Source organism: Phascolarctos cinereus, unplaced genomic scaffold (genome assembly GCF_003287225.1).
Source record: "Phascolarctos cinereus isolate Bilbo 61053 unplaced genomic scaffold, phaCin_HiC Scaffold_3;HRSCAF=262, whole genome shotgun sequence".
Taxonomy (NCBI): Eukaryota; Metazoa; Chordata; class Mammalia; order Diprotodontia; family Phascolarctidae; genus Phascolarctos; species Phascolarctos cinereus.
The window spans coordinates 31,646,121-31,658,388 of record NW_027555736.1 but is presented as its reverse complement, the minus strand read 5'-3'; the positions used below and the strand labels follow the sequence as shown (position 1 = coordinate 31,658,388).

Here is a 12,268-nt window from a genome sequence, read left to right as displayed (position 1 = left end):
TGAGTTGTCCAATCAGCATTCTCGGTTAAAAATGTAGGACAAATGAAGACCTAGACCTGGGTTCCATCCCCTGCTGGGATCAATAGTTAAGCACAGAGAAGAAATCTGTCTCTCTGGCCCCTAGACACTTGTCACATTCTCAACCCACCAGCCTTTTGGTTCTGAGGAACACAGAGAGAGGCCACCACTTGCTACAAATGGAGATGCAGTTCAAAGCGCCTGTGCTAGTGGGAGTGGGCAGGAAGACCGCTTTCGTATTTAAATACAATAAAATAAAATTGCCTTAGCGGATGGAAAAGAACAGAGAGATCTGGCTGTCACTTTGTGTTGTGACCTTGGATTTTCTCTGCGAAACGAGCTGAACTCTAAAGGCCTCTTCCAACTCACACTTCCTATGTTCCAAGGTCTCTTTTGCCTTTGACTTTCAGTCCTCTGTTCTAAGGATCCTTCTTGCTTTGACATTTCATGTTCTCTGGTCCCTTTTTATCATGGAAATGCTCTCCTTTCTAAGGATCTTCCCAGCTTTGACATTCTGGGAAGATTTTTTTGGTTGTTCTTATAAACTTCCTAATGAAGTCTGTTCTTAAAATTGTTTTTTGGCTATGAGTCATTTATAGACTAATGTGTATTCTGCTGGGGAGGGGTCATCAAGGGTAAACCAAGAGCTATTTTAAAGTGGGTCTCAATGGAAAAAGTAGGCAAACAATACATCCAAGCCCTTCACACCTTAGGTGACAGACTGGTAATTGCTAATGACTGTTCACAAGATTGCCTTGAGCAAGAGTGAAATGAACCTGGCTCACAGCATGAAGACCGGGTGAATAGGACAATGGGGACATGCAGAGGATGTCCCTGATACCTTTCAGTAAGTGAGATAACTGGGGGTGGGGGGAGGTATTGTGAAGGCGTTGACCTTCAAAATCTGCTTTAAAATCAACCATGTGCAGTTGGCAAATCTATATCTGATCATCCTGAACCGAGGATAGTTGATGGGAATATTTAGGCTGGAGTCAGCCACACTTTGAGGCAGAATGATTAATGAATTCCAATTCAGGATTATATAGCCTAGAATCAGTTCCATCACAATGTGGTATTAGGGAAAAAAATCTTAGGAAATAAATAAAAAATTTTACTTCTCTGGGCCTTGCCTTTCTGCTCTGTAAATGAGGAGGTTAAAAGGGATGATTTTAAAGGATGTTTTGCATTGTGGCATTCTGTGTTTTACATTCTAAGACATTACCCATCATTCTGTGTTCTCTATTCTAAGGTTCCTTCCAGCTCTGACATTTCATGTTCTAAAGAATTCTCCAGTTCCAACATTCTGTGTTCTTCCAGTTCTGACATGCTATGTTCTAAGATCTCTTTCACCTCTGACACTGGAAAACAAGGTCCCTTCCAGTTCTGACATCCCATGTTCTATGTTCTAAGGGCCTTCCCATTTCAACATTTCATGTTCTATGTTCTGAGCTTTCTTCTCTTACATTCAATAATTATATGAACCATTTGCCCCAGAAGAAATGTGATAACGCTTTCAAATTAAGCTCAACCTATTCCTTGATGGTGGTGGTGGGAAAACGTAGTGACTCACAGTATAAACAAGGCTGCAGTGGGACAGACAAGACAAATCACAGGCTGCGGGGTGGGGAGGAGGGAGGTGAGATAATGGAGAAACAAGACTCACCGGTGACCCAGGCCTGCCGTCCAAACCTGAAGCACCCTGGACAGAAGGGAAGGGTTTAACAAAAAGAAGGCAGGGAGGAACGGGAAGGTGTTGGGGTGGGGAGGGGGAAGGAGAAAAAAGGACATGGGGAGGGAAGAAGTGAGTGAAGCAATGACTTTGGACAAACATAATGCTTGTAATCAAACAAAACGGGAAAATAAGCTCTCGAGGACAGGTGATGGTATTGACATGGAAATCAACAACGACATGGAGACACTGGATGCAGTGTGGGCTGACCAGGCAGGGCTCTCTGCAGGGAATATGGGAAGGAGGCCAAAGTGGTCGTCCAGGTCCTTTCCACCTCCCCTCTTAGGCACTCTTTCCCTCCTTCCAGAACTCCACCCCTTTCCCTCCAGTCTCTGAATCCCCCATTACTTTCATGCTACCAAGTGGTGTGCTACAGTGGAGACAATGCTGGATTGTGGAATCAGGAGCTTGGGTTCAAGTCCTGCTTGTGTCACTAACTAGCTATGTGACCTTGGGCAAGTCACAAGCCTCACTTTCTTCTTCTGTAAAATGGGAGGGTCCTTCTGTCTCTAAATCTCTGATATCTTCAAGGGAAGGGTTGGGTAGGGAAGTCATGGTCACCACATGTGAGACATGTCCCTGGCCAGCTGAAGGCAGAAGGAGAGCAAGCCCTGGCCTAGGGCCAAGAAAAAGAGGGAGAGAGAGAAGAGAGAGAGAGAGAGAGAGAGAGAGAGAGAGAGAGAGAGAGAGAGAGAGAGAGAGAGAGAGAGCTGGTCTCCATGTCAGGAAGACCTGGATTCCAGCCCTGCCTCTGATATCCACTGGCTATGTGACTCTGGACAAGTCCTCTCAATGTTCCCAGGATATTCCCTAAATCTAAAAGTTGTAGGGCAGGTGGCGATCTGAATTGGTAGAGGGAGTTTCCTCCTCTGGGAGTTCCCTAAACCAATGTGATTACAATTCTGGTCTAAATAAAAAACTCATTAAGCCTGTCTATTAAGGCATGGACAAGGTTGGGAGGGAGATGATGTTGATGACATCATTGATCCTTGAAGCAATACGGCACTGGGCTCAATGTGTTCTCATCTTTGGAGATGATTTTTGTTTTCCTAGAGGATCACAGGGAAGGGTAAATGTTTAAGTCCATGGAATGAATCCAGAATGGTGGAATTCCTGCCATTGTAGCACCCAAGTTAGAGGCGATGCCTAAATTTGGGGCAGTGCCATTCTTACACCCTCAGATCACACTAGGCATGTGGCTCTCTTTCCATTTGGAATGGTCCAAATGTTGAAGGCATGCCTGGAATTGGAGTTTTGAACTCTTGAAAACAGAGGAAGTAATGGGCCAATTTCTTTTTTTGGTAGAGGTGGCAATCAGCAATATAAGAGGGCTCTTATCTAGACTGAGCCATGAGGTTAGCTGGGTGTCATTCTCTCCCCAGAGTCCAATGATAAGACAGTGGAGGAGATTTGGAGTCAGAGGACCTGGGTTTGAATCCTGCTTCTGATACTACCTGTGGGACCATAGGCAACTTAACTGAGCCTCAGTTTCCTTAACTGTAAAAGGAGGGAGTTAGACAAGATGATCTCAAAGATCTCCCCCAGCCCTAAATCTGACCATATGATCTATTTACTTCCCAGGTTTGAAAGGTAAGGTGTTTCCAAAGAGCAGATTTCAGGGAGGAATGACTGGTGAGGTCCAGGAGTGAGGAGGTATAGACATGACTTAAAAAGGCATTGTACTGATTAGCCGTTCTCATCTTTATCCTTATAGCATAATAAGATGCCTTCTATGAGGGACTGAGTTACTGCTCTGTCTGGAGATGAAGTAGCCCTGAGACAGTCCCCGAATAGCCATTTCCTTGGAGAAAACAGTACAAAACTCAGTGTGACCTCCTTGGAAAAATGGCACATCTACATGGCACTAAAAACCCATATAAAGGCTGAACACAAAGAGTCAGTGAAATATATGGATATTTTGTCCATGTGATATGAAATAACTGGGTATTTGGAGATGTCTTCAGAAATGGTGAGATTTTTTTCAGTTTTTATTCAGCTGGCTGCCACAGAGAATATATTGTTGTTTTCTAATATCTGACTTTTCAAAGGGTAGAGAGGTAGCATGTCATAGCAGATAGACTTGTGAGGTTTGGAGTAAGGAGAGATCTGATTTCAAATTCTAGTTCTGAGACACCCATTCACTTTGTGACCCTAAGAAGAAACTTATCCTTCTGAGCCTCAGTTTCCCTATCCATGATGTGGAGGTAATAATGCTTAGCTTCCCTCCCTCATGGTGTTGCTTTGTAAACTCTCAATGTGAGTTATTATCATGGCAATTTCAATCACAAGAACTGGCTAGATTAATTATTTGGTACAGTGGAAAATATTTGCTAGTTATTAGCTTTGTGCAGATTATTAGGATAATTAGATACTTGACTAGTTCTACATTTGATATATTAGCAGGAGAGTAATTCTGCCTTTTGCTTTCACAGTTTAGCTGTAATTATACAAATGAAATCTATCAAGCTCTAGGAAAACATAGGGAGAGAATTCCTGGTCTTGTAATTATGTAGTAGTGTTTCTTACTGGATTCTTAGACAGGGAATTTGGAATGGGGTTTGAAATGGGGGGCAGAGGAATTAATACCATGAAGGGCAAGTTCTTGGAAGGGAATCAGTCAGAGAAGGTCATGGGACAGTACCAGATTAGGAATTGAAAGTACTTTACTGGCCATGTGATCTAGACAAGACCCTTCCCTCTCTAAGCCTCTCTAAAATGACAATAGTGGACTAGAAGGACCTTGCCAACCTTTAAAAGAAGAAAAATATCCAAATATCAGCCCTTGAGTCACCAGGGCTGAATTGTAAGACTGAGATCAATACATTGGGAAGTCTGTGACAGAGTTCCCCTTGAGTGCTGGAAAAGACCATAGAAATGGGGAAACTGAGGCCCACAAATGACACACTTAATGTCACACTAGTTGGGAATGGCAGAGCTGGAATAATCAATGTGGGTTGGTTCTTAGGCAACTGGGTAGGGCAATGGGGCACAAGGGTAAATCTACTCCAGTCCTTTCACACTTGCCAGATGTTGGTATTTTCTAAGTGCTATGGCTTCCATCTGTTCTTTGATCCTCAACTTTGTGGGCCTTCATGCTAAGAATGCCCTGAAAACTATTTATCTGGACAACCTGAATAACATGGGATGGACGGGTCAAAAACTTTAAAATTTTGTGCTGGTGGTTAATGTAGAAGTGGGAAAAAAGTATGGAAGTGTCCTTGCCTCTGAGAGTTCCCTATGTTTTCTTCTAAGGACAGCTGTTCAAAGATTACTTTAAGCTAAATAAGGACTAGCCCAAACATGGAACCTTGGTTATGGGACCTTGGGTAGCCATGTTGCTACCAGACTGAGCTGTTGTAAAATATAACAGTTGACTCAGTAGGTTTTGAGTTTCCCATCACTGGAGGTCTTCAAATGGGAACTGGATGATCACTTATAGAGAGATTAAAGCACATATTAAGTTTTTTACTGTGCCAGGCGTGGTCACACAGAAGACAAGCAGCTTAGAGGAATGGATGGCCTGAGTCAGGAGGACCTTAGTTCAAATCCTACCTCTGACCTATACTGGGTATATTGAAGAGTGAATTCCTGTTCAGGTTTGGGTTGGACTAGATGACCTCATCTGAGGTCCCTTCCAACTCGGTGATTCTGTGATGTATTCTGGGCTTTAAGGATGAATAAAAGTTAACATATGACTAGGAGACAAGGGATTCTTTCAGGTCACTTTGTTTTCACAAGGTCAATATACTTTCAGGATCTCCAGAGCTGGGAAGTTGGGTTCAAAGCTTGCATTCTGCATTATTTAGACCTGGACAGGCAGTATTTATTGAGTAGAAAGAATCCATCCCACTGGATTTGAAGTAAGGAGATTTGGGTTTGAATTCCTACTCTGGCACTAGCTAGGTGGCCGTTGGTGAAACTCTGAACCTCAGTTTTCCCTTCTGTAAAAGATTTGCGCTTCCCATCTCATGGGATCATTGTGATGAAAGCACTGTATATATATAATGTGTGGTGGCCATTTTCCACACTTGGGATGCAAGCACAGGTTATGAGTCACATTTCTCTCCTAACTTCCCATCTCCCACAGGACAGCCCAGCCTGGTAACCTGTCCTCTTCAGGATCAAACATCACTTAAAATGCCCTTCCTAGTTCCTAGACACTTACAGGCAATCCCAATGGACCTCGGTCTCCTTTTTCTCCCTGGACACCCTTCTCTCCTTTCATTCCATCAAGTCCAGCTTCTCCCTGAAAGAAAAACACATTTAGGGGGGAATCATGACATGTTGCTCCCCTACACAACACATCTTGGTATGGTGGACTGGTGGGAAGGGTGCCTGATCCCTAGTTTTGCCACAACCTTTGCATCCCTGGAGGCATTTTGTGGTCTTTTCCATCATTAGATAAGGTGGGTGACCAGACAGGTATTCAAGCTTGCAGAGCATGGGAGCCACAGAGACAGAGTAAGATGGTTTTTTGTGTGGACAGAGTAGGAGACATCATATGGTATGATGATGCTTCAAAATAATACTTCCCATGTTGATTACTTAATCAACACATAAGCATTTATCAAGGGCCTACCACATGCCAGGGACTGTGCAAAGAGCTAGGATAAAAAAGCAATGCAAATGATGCTTTAAAGTTTATGATCAGTGCTTTATCTCTTGGCCACAGGAATTCTCAGTCATTTGGTAATAGCAAGCTAGTTCTCATTTCCTTGAAGTTTTGAGTTTCCCTGGATATGTGTGTGTGTGTGTGTGTGTGTGTGTACATTAACTGAGGAGGATTTGGGACCACACATGGTTATAATACCCTTCAACCTCCTGCCATAGCTGCGATCCTTATCAAAGTGGAAATATCTCCAAAGGGTGACATTATTACATTGGATGGCCAAAATTGCTTGAGAGCCTCAAAGCTGCAATCATTGACACTTAAGTGTGAATGAAGGATGGAGAAGCTTTTGATAAGAAGGTAGGGATTATAGGTCTGGAGAGCTGGAAGGAATCTCAGAAACCATCTCTAACCTTCTCAAGACCACACAGGTAAGAGACGGAATTTATCTTCTGACTAGAGACAGTCTTCTCCTGGCTTAGTGCTTTTCCTAACACCATCTCCCACATCTGGTATGGACTCACTCCAACTACATTTGTCAAAGTCTCTCCCTTTCTTCAAGACCTAACTCAGGTGTGACCTATGCCACGAAGCCTTCCTTGAGCTCCCCCAGGCAAAAGTGATCTTTCTCAAGTTTCCCATCACCCTTTGCCTGGATCCCTTCTTTTCCCTCGCATCATAGCTGTTTGCATCCACATCTCCTCCTCCTCCCCTATGCAATTGTAAGTTCCTTGGGCAAAAGGTTTGATTTGGATTTTTGTTTTCCTAGTACCTGACATAGTGCCTTGCATATAGTAGGTGCTTAATTAATATATGTCCATTAAAGTGAAAGGAATGGGCGGGTAGATGAATAGGTAGAAATTCAGAGACATTAGCAATCATAAGTCAGCAGCAATTGGTGCTTATGGAGTGCAGGACTTCCTCTCTGCTGAGACCATTTCCATCTATCTGTTGCAACTATTTTTATTCTTAGATATACTAGGAGATAAAGGTACGCTGCTGGTCAGCCATGCCTCTAAGTCCCCTCCTTTCCCCCTTTCTTTCACTGCTATGGCCTGTTAGATGAGAGGTAGAATACCAGTCCTGCCCTGTCTTACCTTTGGTCCAGGAACACCTTGGAGACCCTGCATTTGGAAGAGAAATATAGACCATTAAAACTGCATTTCTGGTAGGCCAGCTATCCTCTTGCCCATGAGGTCGTACATCCTGCAGCCCAGCCATGATAGAGCTCCAAAGGTTTTGGATGGGATGGTCTTATCCATGATCACCATCTGGGTTCAGTCCAAGGTGGCCATTGCCAGTTGCACAATCCCGTTGGGCAGGCTGTTCTGGACTGGTATGGGGCCCTGGGGATGTGGAACCATTTGCACTCAGCCATACCAACAAGAAGAATATATCACTTTGTCCATGGGGACTATCATTTGAAGCAATGATTGTCTGCCATGATAGTGTGGGTGAGATGATACTGAGTAGTTTGCTGGCTCATGGGGCTCTGGATTGGAGGTGGGAAGAAGGAAGGATGTCACTCATTGGCAGGCAGCCATGGGAAAGTGGAAGTAACTCTGGATTTGGAACCAGAAAACCTGGGTATGAATCTCGATCCTGAAGTTTACTTGCCATGTCTGAGCCCCTTAATCTCTCTGGGACACAAATTCCTCACTAGTAAATGTGGATAATGAAATAACACAGGGCTGCTGTGAGGCCCGAATGAGATGCAAAGTCCTTGGTTAATTTTGCCAAACCATGTGACTGTCAGTAATAACTATTTCTTTATCTCTGAACCTTGGCTTCCACATAGGGATGATAACACCTGCCCACTCCCCTACCTGTGAGGATCAAATGGTTTGTGAAGTACTTTGTAGACCACCGGGCACTGTCCTTGACTCCTCCCTCTTACCTTAACTCTTCACCCACACATAATCAATCAGCTGCCACATCTTGTTGCTTCTCCCTCCACAGTATCTCTTCCATCCATCCCTTTCTGTGTTCTAACAGATAGATCCCTAGTTCAGGCCCTTAGACTGCTCTAATGGTCTTCATTGGTCTCCTCCCTACAATTCACTCATTGTTTACAGAGCTGCCAAACTGACTTTCTGAAAGTGTTAAGTATAATCATGTCATTCTCTTACTCGACATATTCCCCTGGTTTCATGTTGCCTCTAGCATCAAATATAAGCTTCTCTGTTCAGCTCTTAAAGCCCCTCACAACCTGCCCCCAACCTCCTTTTTCAACCGTATTATGTATTACTTTCCCTTACAGTCTAGCCAAATTGGTCTTCTCACATATGCTCCATCTCCCATCTCTATATTTTTGTATGGGCTGTCCACCATGGCTGGACTACACTATCTCATCTTCACTTTCTTCATTTTCTTTCTCCCATTCCTTTCTTTCTCTCTCTCCCTTTCTTCCTTCCCTTTCTCTTTCTCCCTCTTCCTTCCCTTCCCTCCCTCTTCCTTTCCTTTCCTTTCCTTTCCTTTCCTTTCCTTTCCTTTCCTTTCCTTTCCTTTCCTTTCCTTTCCTTTCCTTTTCCTTTCCTTTCCTTTCCTTTCCTTTCCTTTCCTTTCCTTTCCTTCCTTTCCTTTCCTTTCCTTTCCTTTCCTTTCCTTTCCTTTCCTTTCCTTTCCTTTCCTTTCCTTTCCTTTCCTTTCCTTTCCTTCCCTTCCCTTCCTTTCCTTACCTTTCCTTTCCCTTCCCTTCCCTTTTCTAATCTCACAGCCACTGACACCTTCTCTCTCACAAAAAAAAATTCACCTTAATTTATTGTATATGTATCTATTTGTGTACCTGCTGTCTCTCTCACTAGAGTGTAAGCTCCTTTAGGGCAGGCCCTGTTTCATTTTGTCTTTGTATCCTGAGGGCCTGGCACATCGTGTGCCCTTTCTAAATACGTATTGATTGACTTATTGTGCAGAGGGCCTGGCTTGAACACTGGGCCTGCTGTCTCTTTGGTAGATGGTCAGATGATTGTATTGGTGTGATAAGTCACACAAGAATGCTCATTGGCTTGGGATATAGTCCCTTTAAACAAGTCCTTTGAAGTACAACTATGGAAAGACCAACCCAGCAGGGCTTGCTTTAAATGGGTCACTTTCTATTTTAATCCTGATGTCCTGGCCAGCTTGTTAGCATGTGAGCAGGCAGACAGGAAGGGGAGGATCAGAAGCCCCATAGCAAAGGGTTAAGTAAATACTGGGCACCATTCTTGACAGATGGGGTCCTGAGGGGCGGTACACCAGATGTCACAACATCCTGAGCCAGCAACTCCCCATTTCATTAAAAAGTGTTGTTCTTACTCAGGATAAACCTCCTAATGTTACTGAGATTCAATTCAATTAAACAAAGATTGATTAAGCACCTACTATGTGTTAGTGTGTGTGCCAGGTACTGGAGAAAGAAGCAGTCCCTGGGTTAAAAGAGCTTACACACATCTTGGGGTGGGGCTGGGGGACAACAGATCACTTAAAATAAGTAAGAAAAGGGGGCAGGACAGGTAGAAGGCCTCTATATGTGAAAAGTCACAGGATCATGGGATTTATATCTGAAAAGGACCTCAGACACCACCTAATCTAATCCCCTCATTTTACAGATGAGGAAACTGAGGCCCAGAGAAGGTAAGGGATTACTTAAAGTCACACAGCTAATTGTGTAACCATACCAGGACTCAAACTTCATTCTTCTCACTCAGAATACAGTGATACTCCACCATACTTCCTCCTTGGAGGGAAATGAGATGGAGGGTACCCAAAGGCGATGTCAATACTAACCAGTGGAAATGGGAAGCCCATGGAATTAGAGTGACAATGGTCAGATTGAAATGCCTTCACCATCCACTAGCCCAAAGTCAATAGTGAGAACTTACTGCAGGTCCCGGGGGGCCCTGGGGCCCTGGTGGTCCAGATGTCTGAAAGCCAAAAGAGGAAGACATCAGAAAAACGAAAGTTTTGCCACATAATTCTGAAACACCAGAAGGCCTTCTTACAATGTCAAAGAATCATGGGATGGGAAGGGACTTTCAAAGCCAAAGCTGTGGGGTTCACTTTAAAGGATCAGGGTCTGAGTTGGGACTCCAGGGTCAAGAAGGAGTAGAAAGATGTGGGGAAAACAGGGAATATCCAGAGGGCATTCATCAACCCTCAAAAAATATTAAGTGCCTACTGTGTGCCAGGTCCCGTGCTAAGTGCTTTACAAACAGAAATGTCATCCTATCTTCGCAACAAACCCTGGAAGGTAGGTGCTATTATTTTCCACTTTTTACAGATGGGGGAACTGAGTCAGACAGAGGTTAAGTGACTTGCCTAGAGTCTCACAGCTAGTAAGTGTCTGAGTCAGGATTTGAACTCATGTCTTCCTGATTCCAAGACCCATGTTCTACCTACTGTATCACTTAGTTGCCTTCAAGTTTGAGTCTCTACTTTGCTTCTTAGTAAGTAGGTAACCTTGGACAAGTCACTTCCCTTCTCTGGGGCCCAATTTCCTCATTTGTAAAATAAGATAGTTGGATTGGGGATGCTCTAGAGCAAACTCATACCTGCTCGCAAGAGCTGATTGTTAAATTTTCAGTGTGAACATTTACACCTTGGAAATCCACAAATGCTACAAAACACAGCTGGACTTATTGTTTTGTTGATTGTCTAGCCTTAGGAAAGTGCTGGAGAAAAATTTTAATAATGCATATTTAATTTAAAAGTGTGTCATGCATTTTTGGAGAGCTAGATGTTAAACATTTACCAGTATACATCCGGGTTGGATGAGATGATTTCCAAGGTCTTTTGTAGCTCTAACAATTTTCTTTTGGGCAACTAAGCATTTAAATGTCTCGTTCTAAAGACAGAGTATCATTTATTACATAAATAGTTAAAGGAGATATGGTCTTATTGGAACGGGTTCATTCTCCACGGACAGATCCCAACTCCTCCATGCTTCCAGAGATGACTGAGTGAGTTGCTCTGGCCAAATGAATTTACCTGTTGGCCAAACCATTGGTAATAAGCCTTTCCATACTTAGAGAGAATGCCTATCAAATTTTAGACGCGTGGCTAGTCATTGGGCTCACACACGACACCTGTCCAGCTGTAGAGCCTTAAGTTATTGTCACCCTACAATAAGGGTACCAAATTAACACATTAAAGCACCCACATATACATACATATGTCTATTCATATGACTGTATATTTGTTATACACACATACATATGTCTATCTGTATGAATGTATATGTGTGTATACATATGTGTATGTCTATCTGTATGAATGTATATGTGTGTATACATACATACACATACACAGAGACTTCAGATAAATTGAAGGATAATAGAGCCTAATGGATGGCTGTGGTAAACCGTATTGTCTGCCCCTAACTTTAGGGGTGATGTCACAAAAGGCAGCCATGTCCTTCCACTAATAATCTTTGAACCTTGATTAAGAACCAAATCCCAGGATAGATGATGAGGCTTCCCTGGGAGGGGAAGTTCTTACGTTCTTATCATCCTTCAAAATGAGGAGAGTGATGCCCCTTGTGGAATGCTCATGGTCCAGCAGTGAGGAAAACGAATTCCCCATAGAGCTGTTCTGCATGAATGAGGAGAAAGAGAGCCTACCTACCTCCACTCCTGGGTCACCCTTTGCTCCAGGATCTCCTTTCTCTCCCTGCAAATGCAATACCTTGGCGTGAACACGTACACCAGTGCCAGCTCACATTCAATTTACTGAAATTAACAAACATTAAAGTGCCTACAACGTGCACATTTGTTAAACACCTCAAATCTTCGACAGATTGGAGCATGTCTAAATGAGGATGAACAGGCCAAGGAGGGACCATGTGATATGAGGATTAGCTGAAGGAAGTCAGGATATTTAGCCTGGAGAAGATTAATGGGGAAGGAGATTTGAAGGGCTGGCTTATTTTATGCGGT

General features: G+C 43.4%; 1 protein-coding gene across 1 annotated transcript in view; it reads right to left on the bottom strand.

The window, feature by feature from the left end:
- Window positions 1–12,268, bottom strand: part of LOC110200071 (uncharacterized) — a 120,588-nt gene that overhangs the window by 16,691 nt on the left and 91,629 nt on the right. Inside the window, 5 exon segments of the mRNA XM_078150753.1 lie at window positions 1,682–1,717; window positions 5,913–5,993; window positions 7,454–7,480; window positions 10,217–10,258; window positions 11,958–12,002. Coding sequence (XP_078006879.1) covers window positions 1,682–1,717; window positions 5,913–5,993; window positions 7,454–7,480; window positions 10,217–10,258; window positions 11,958–12,002 — 231 coding nt within the window.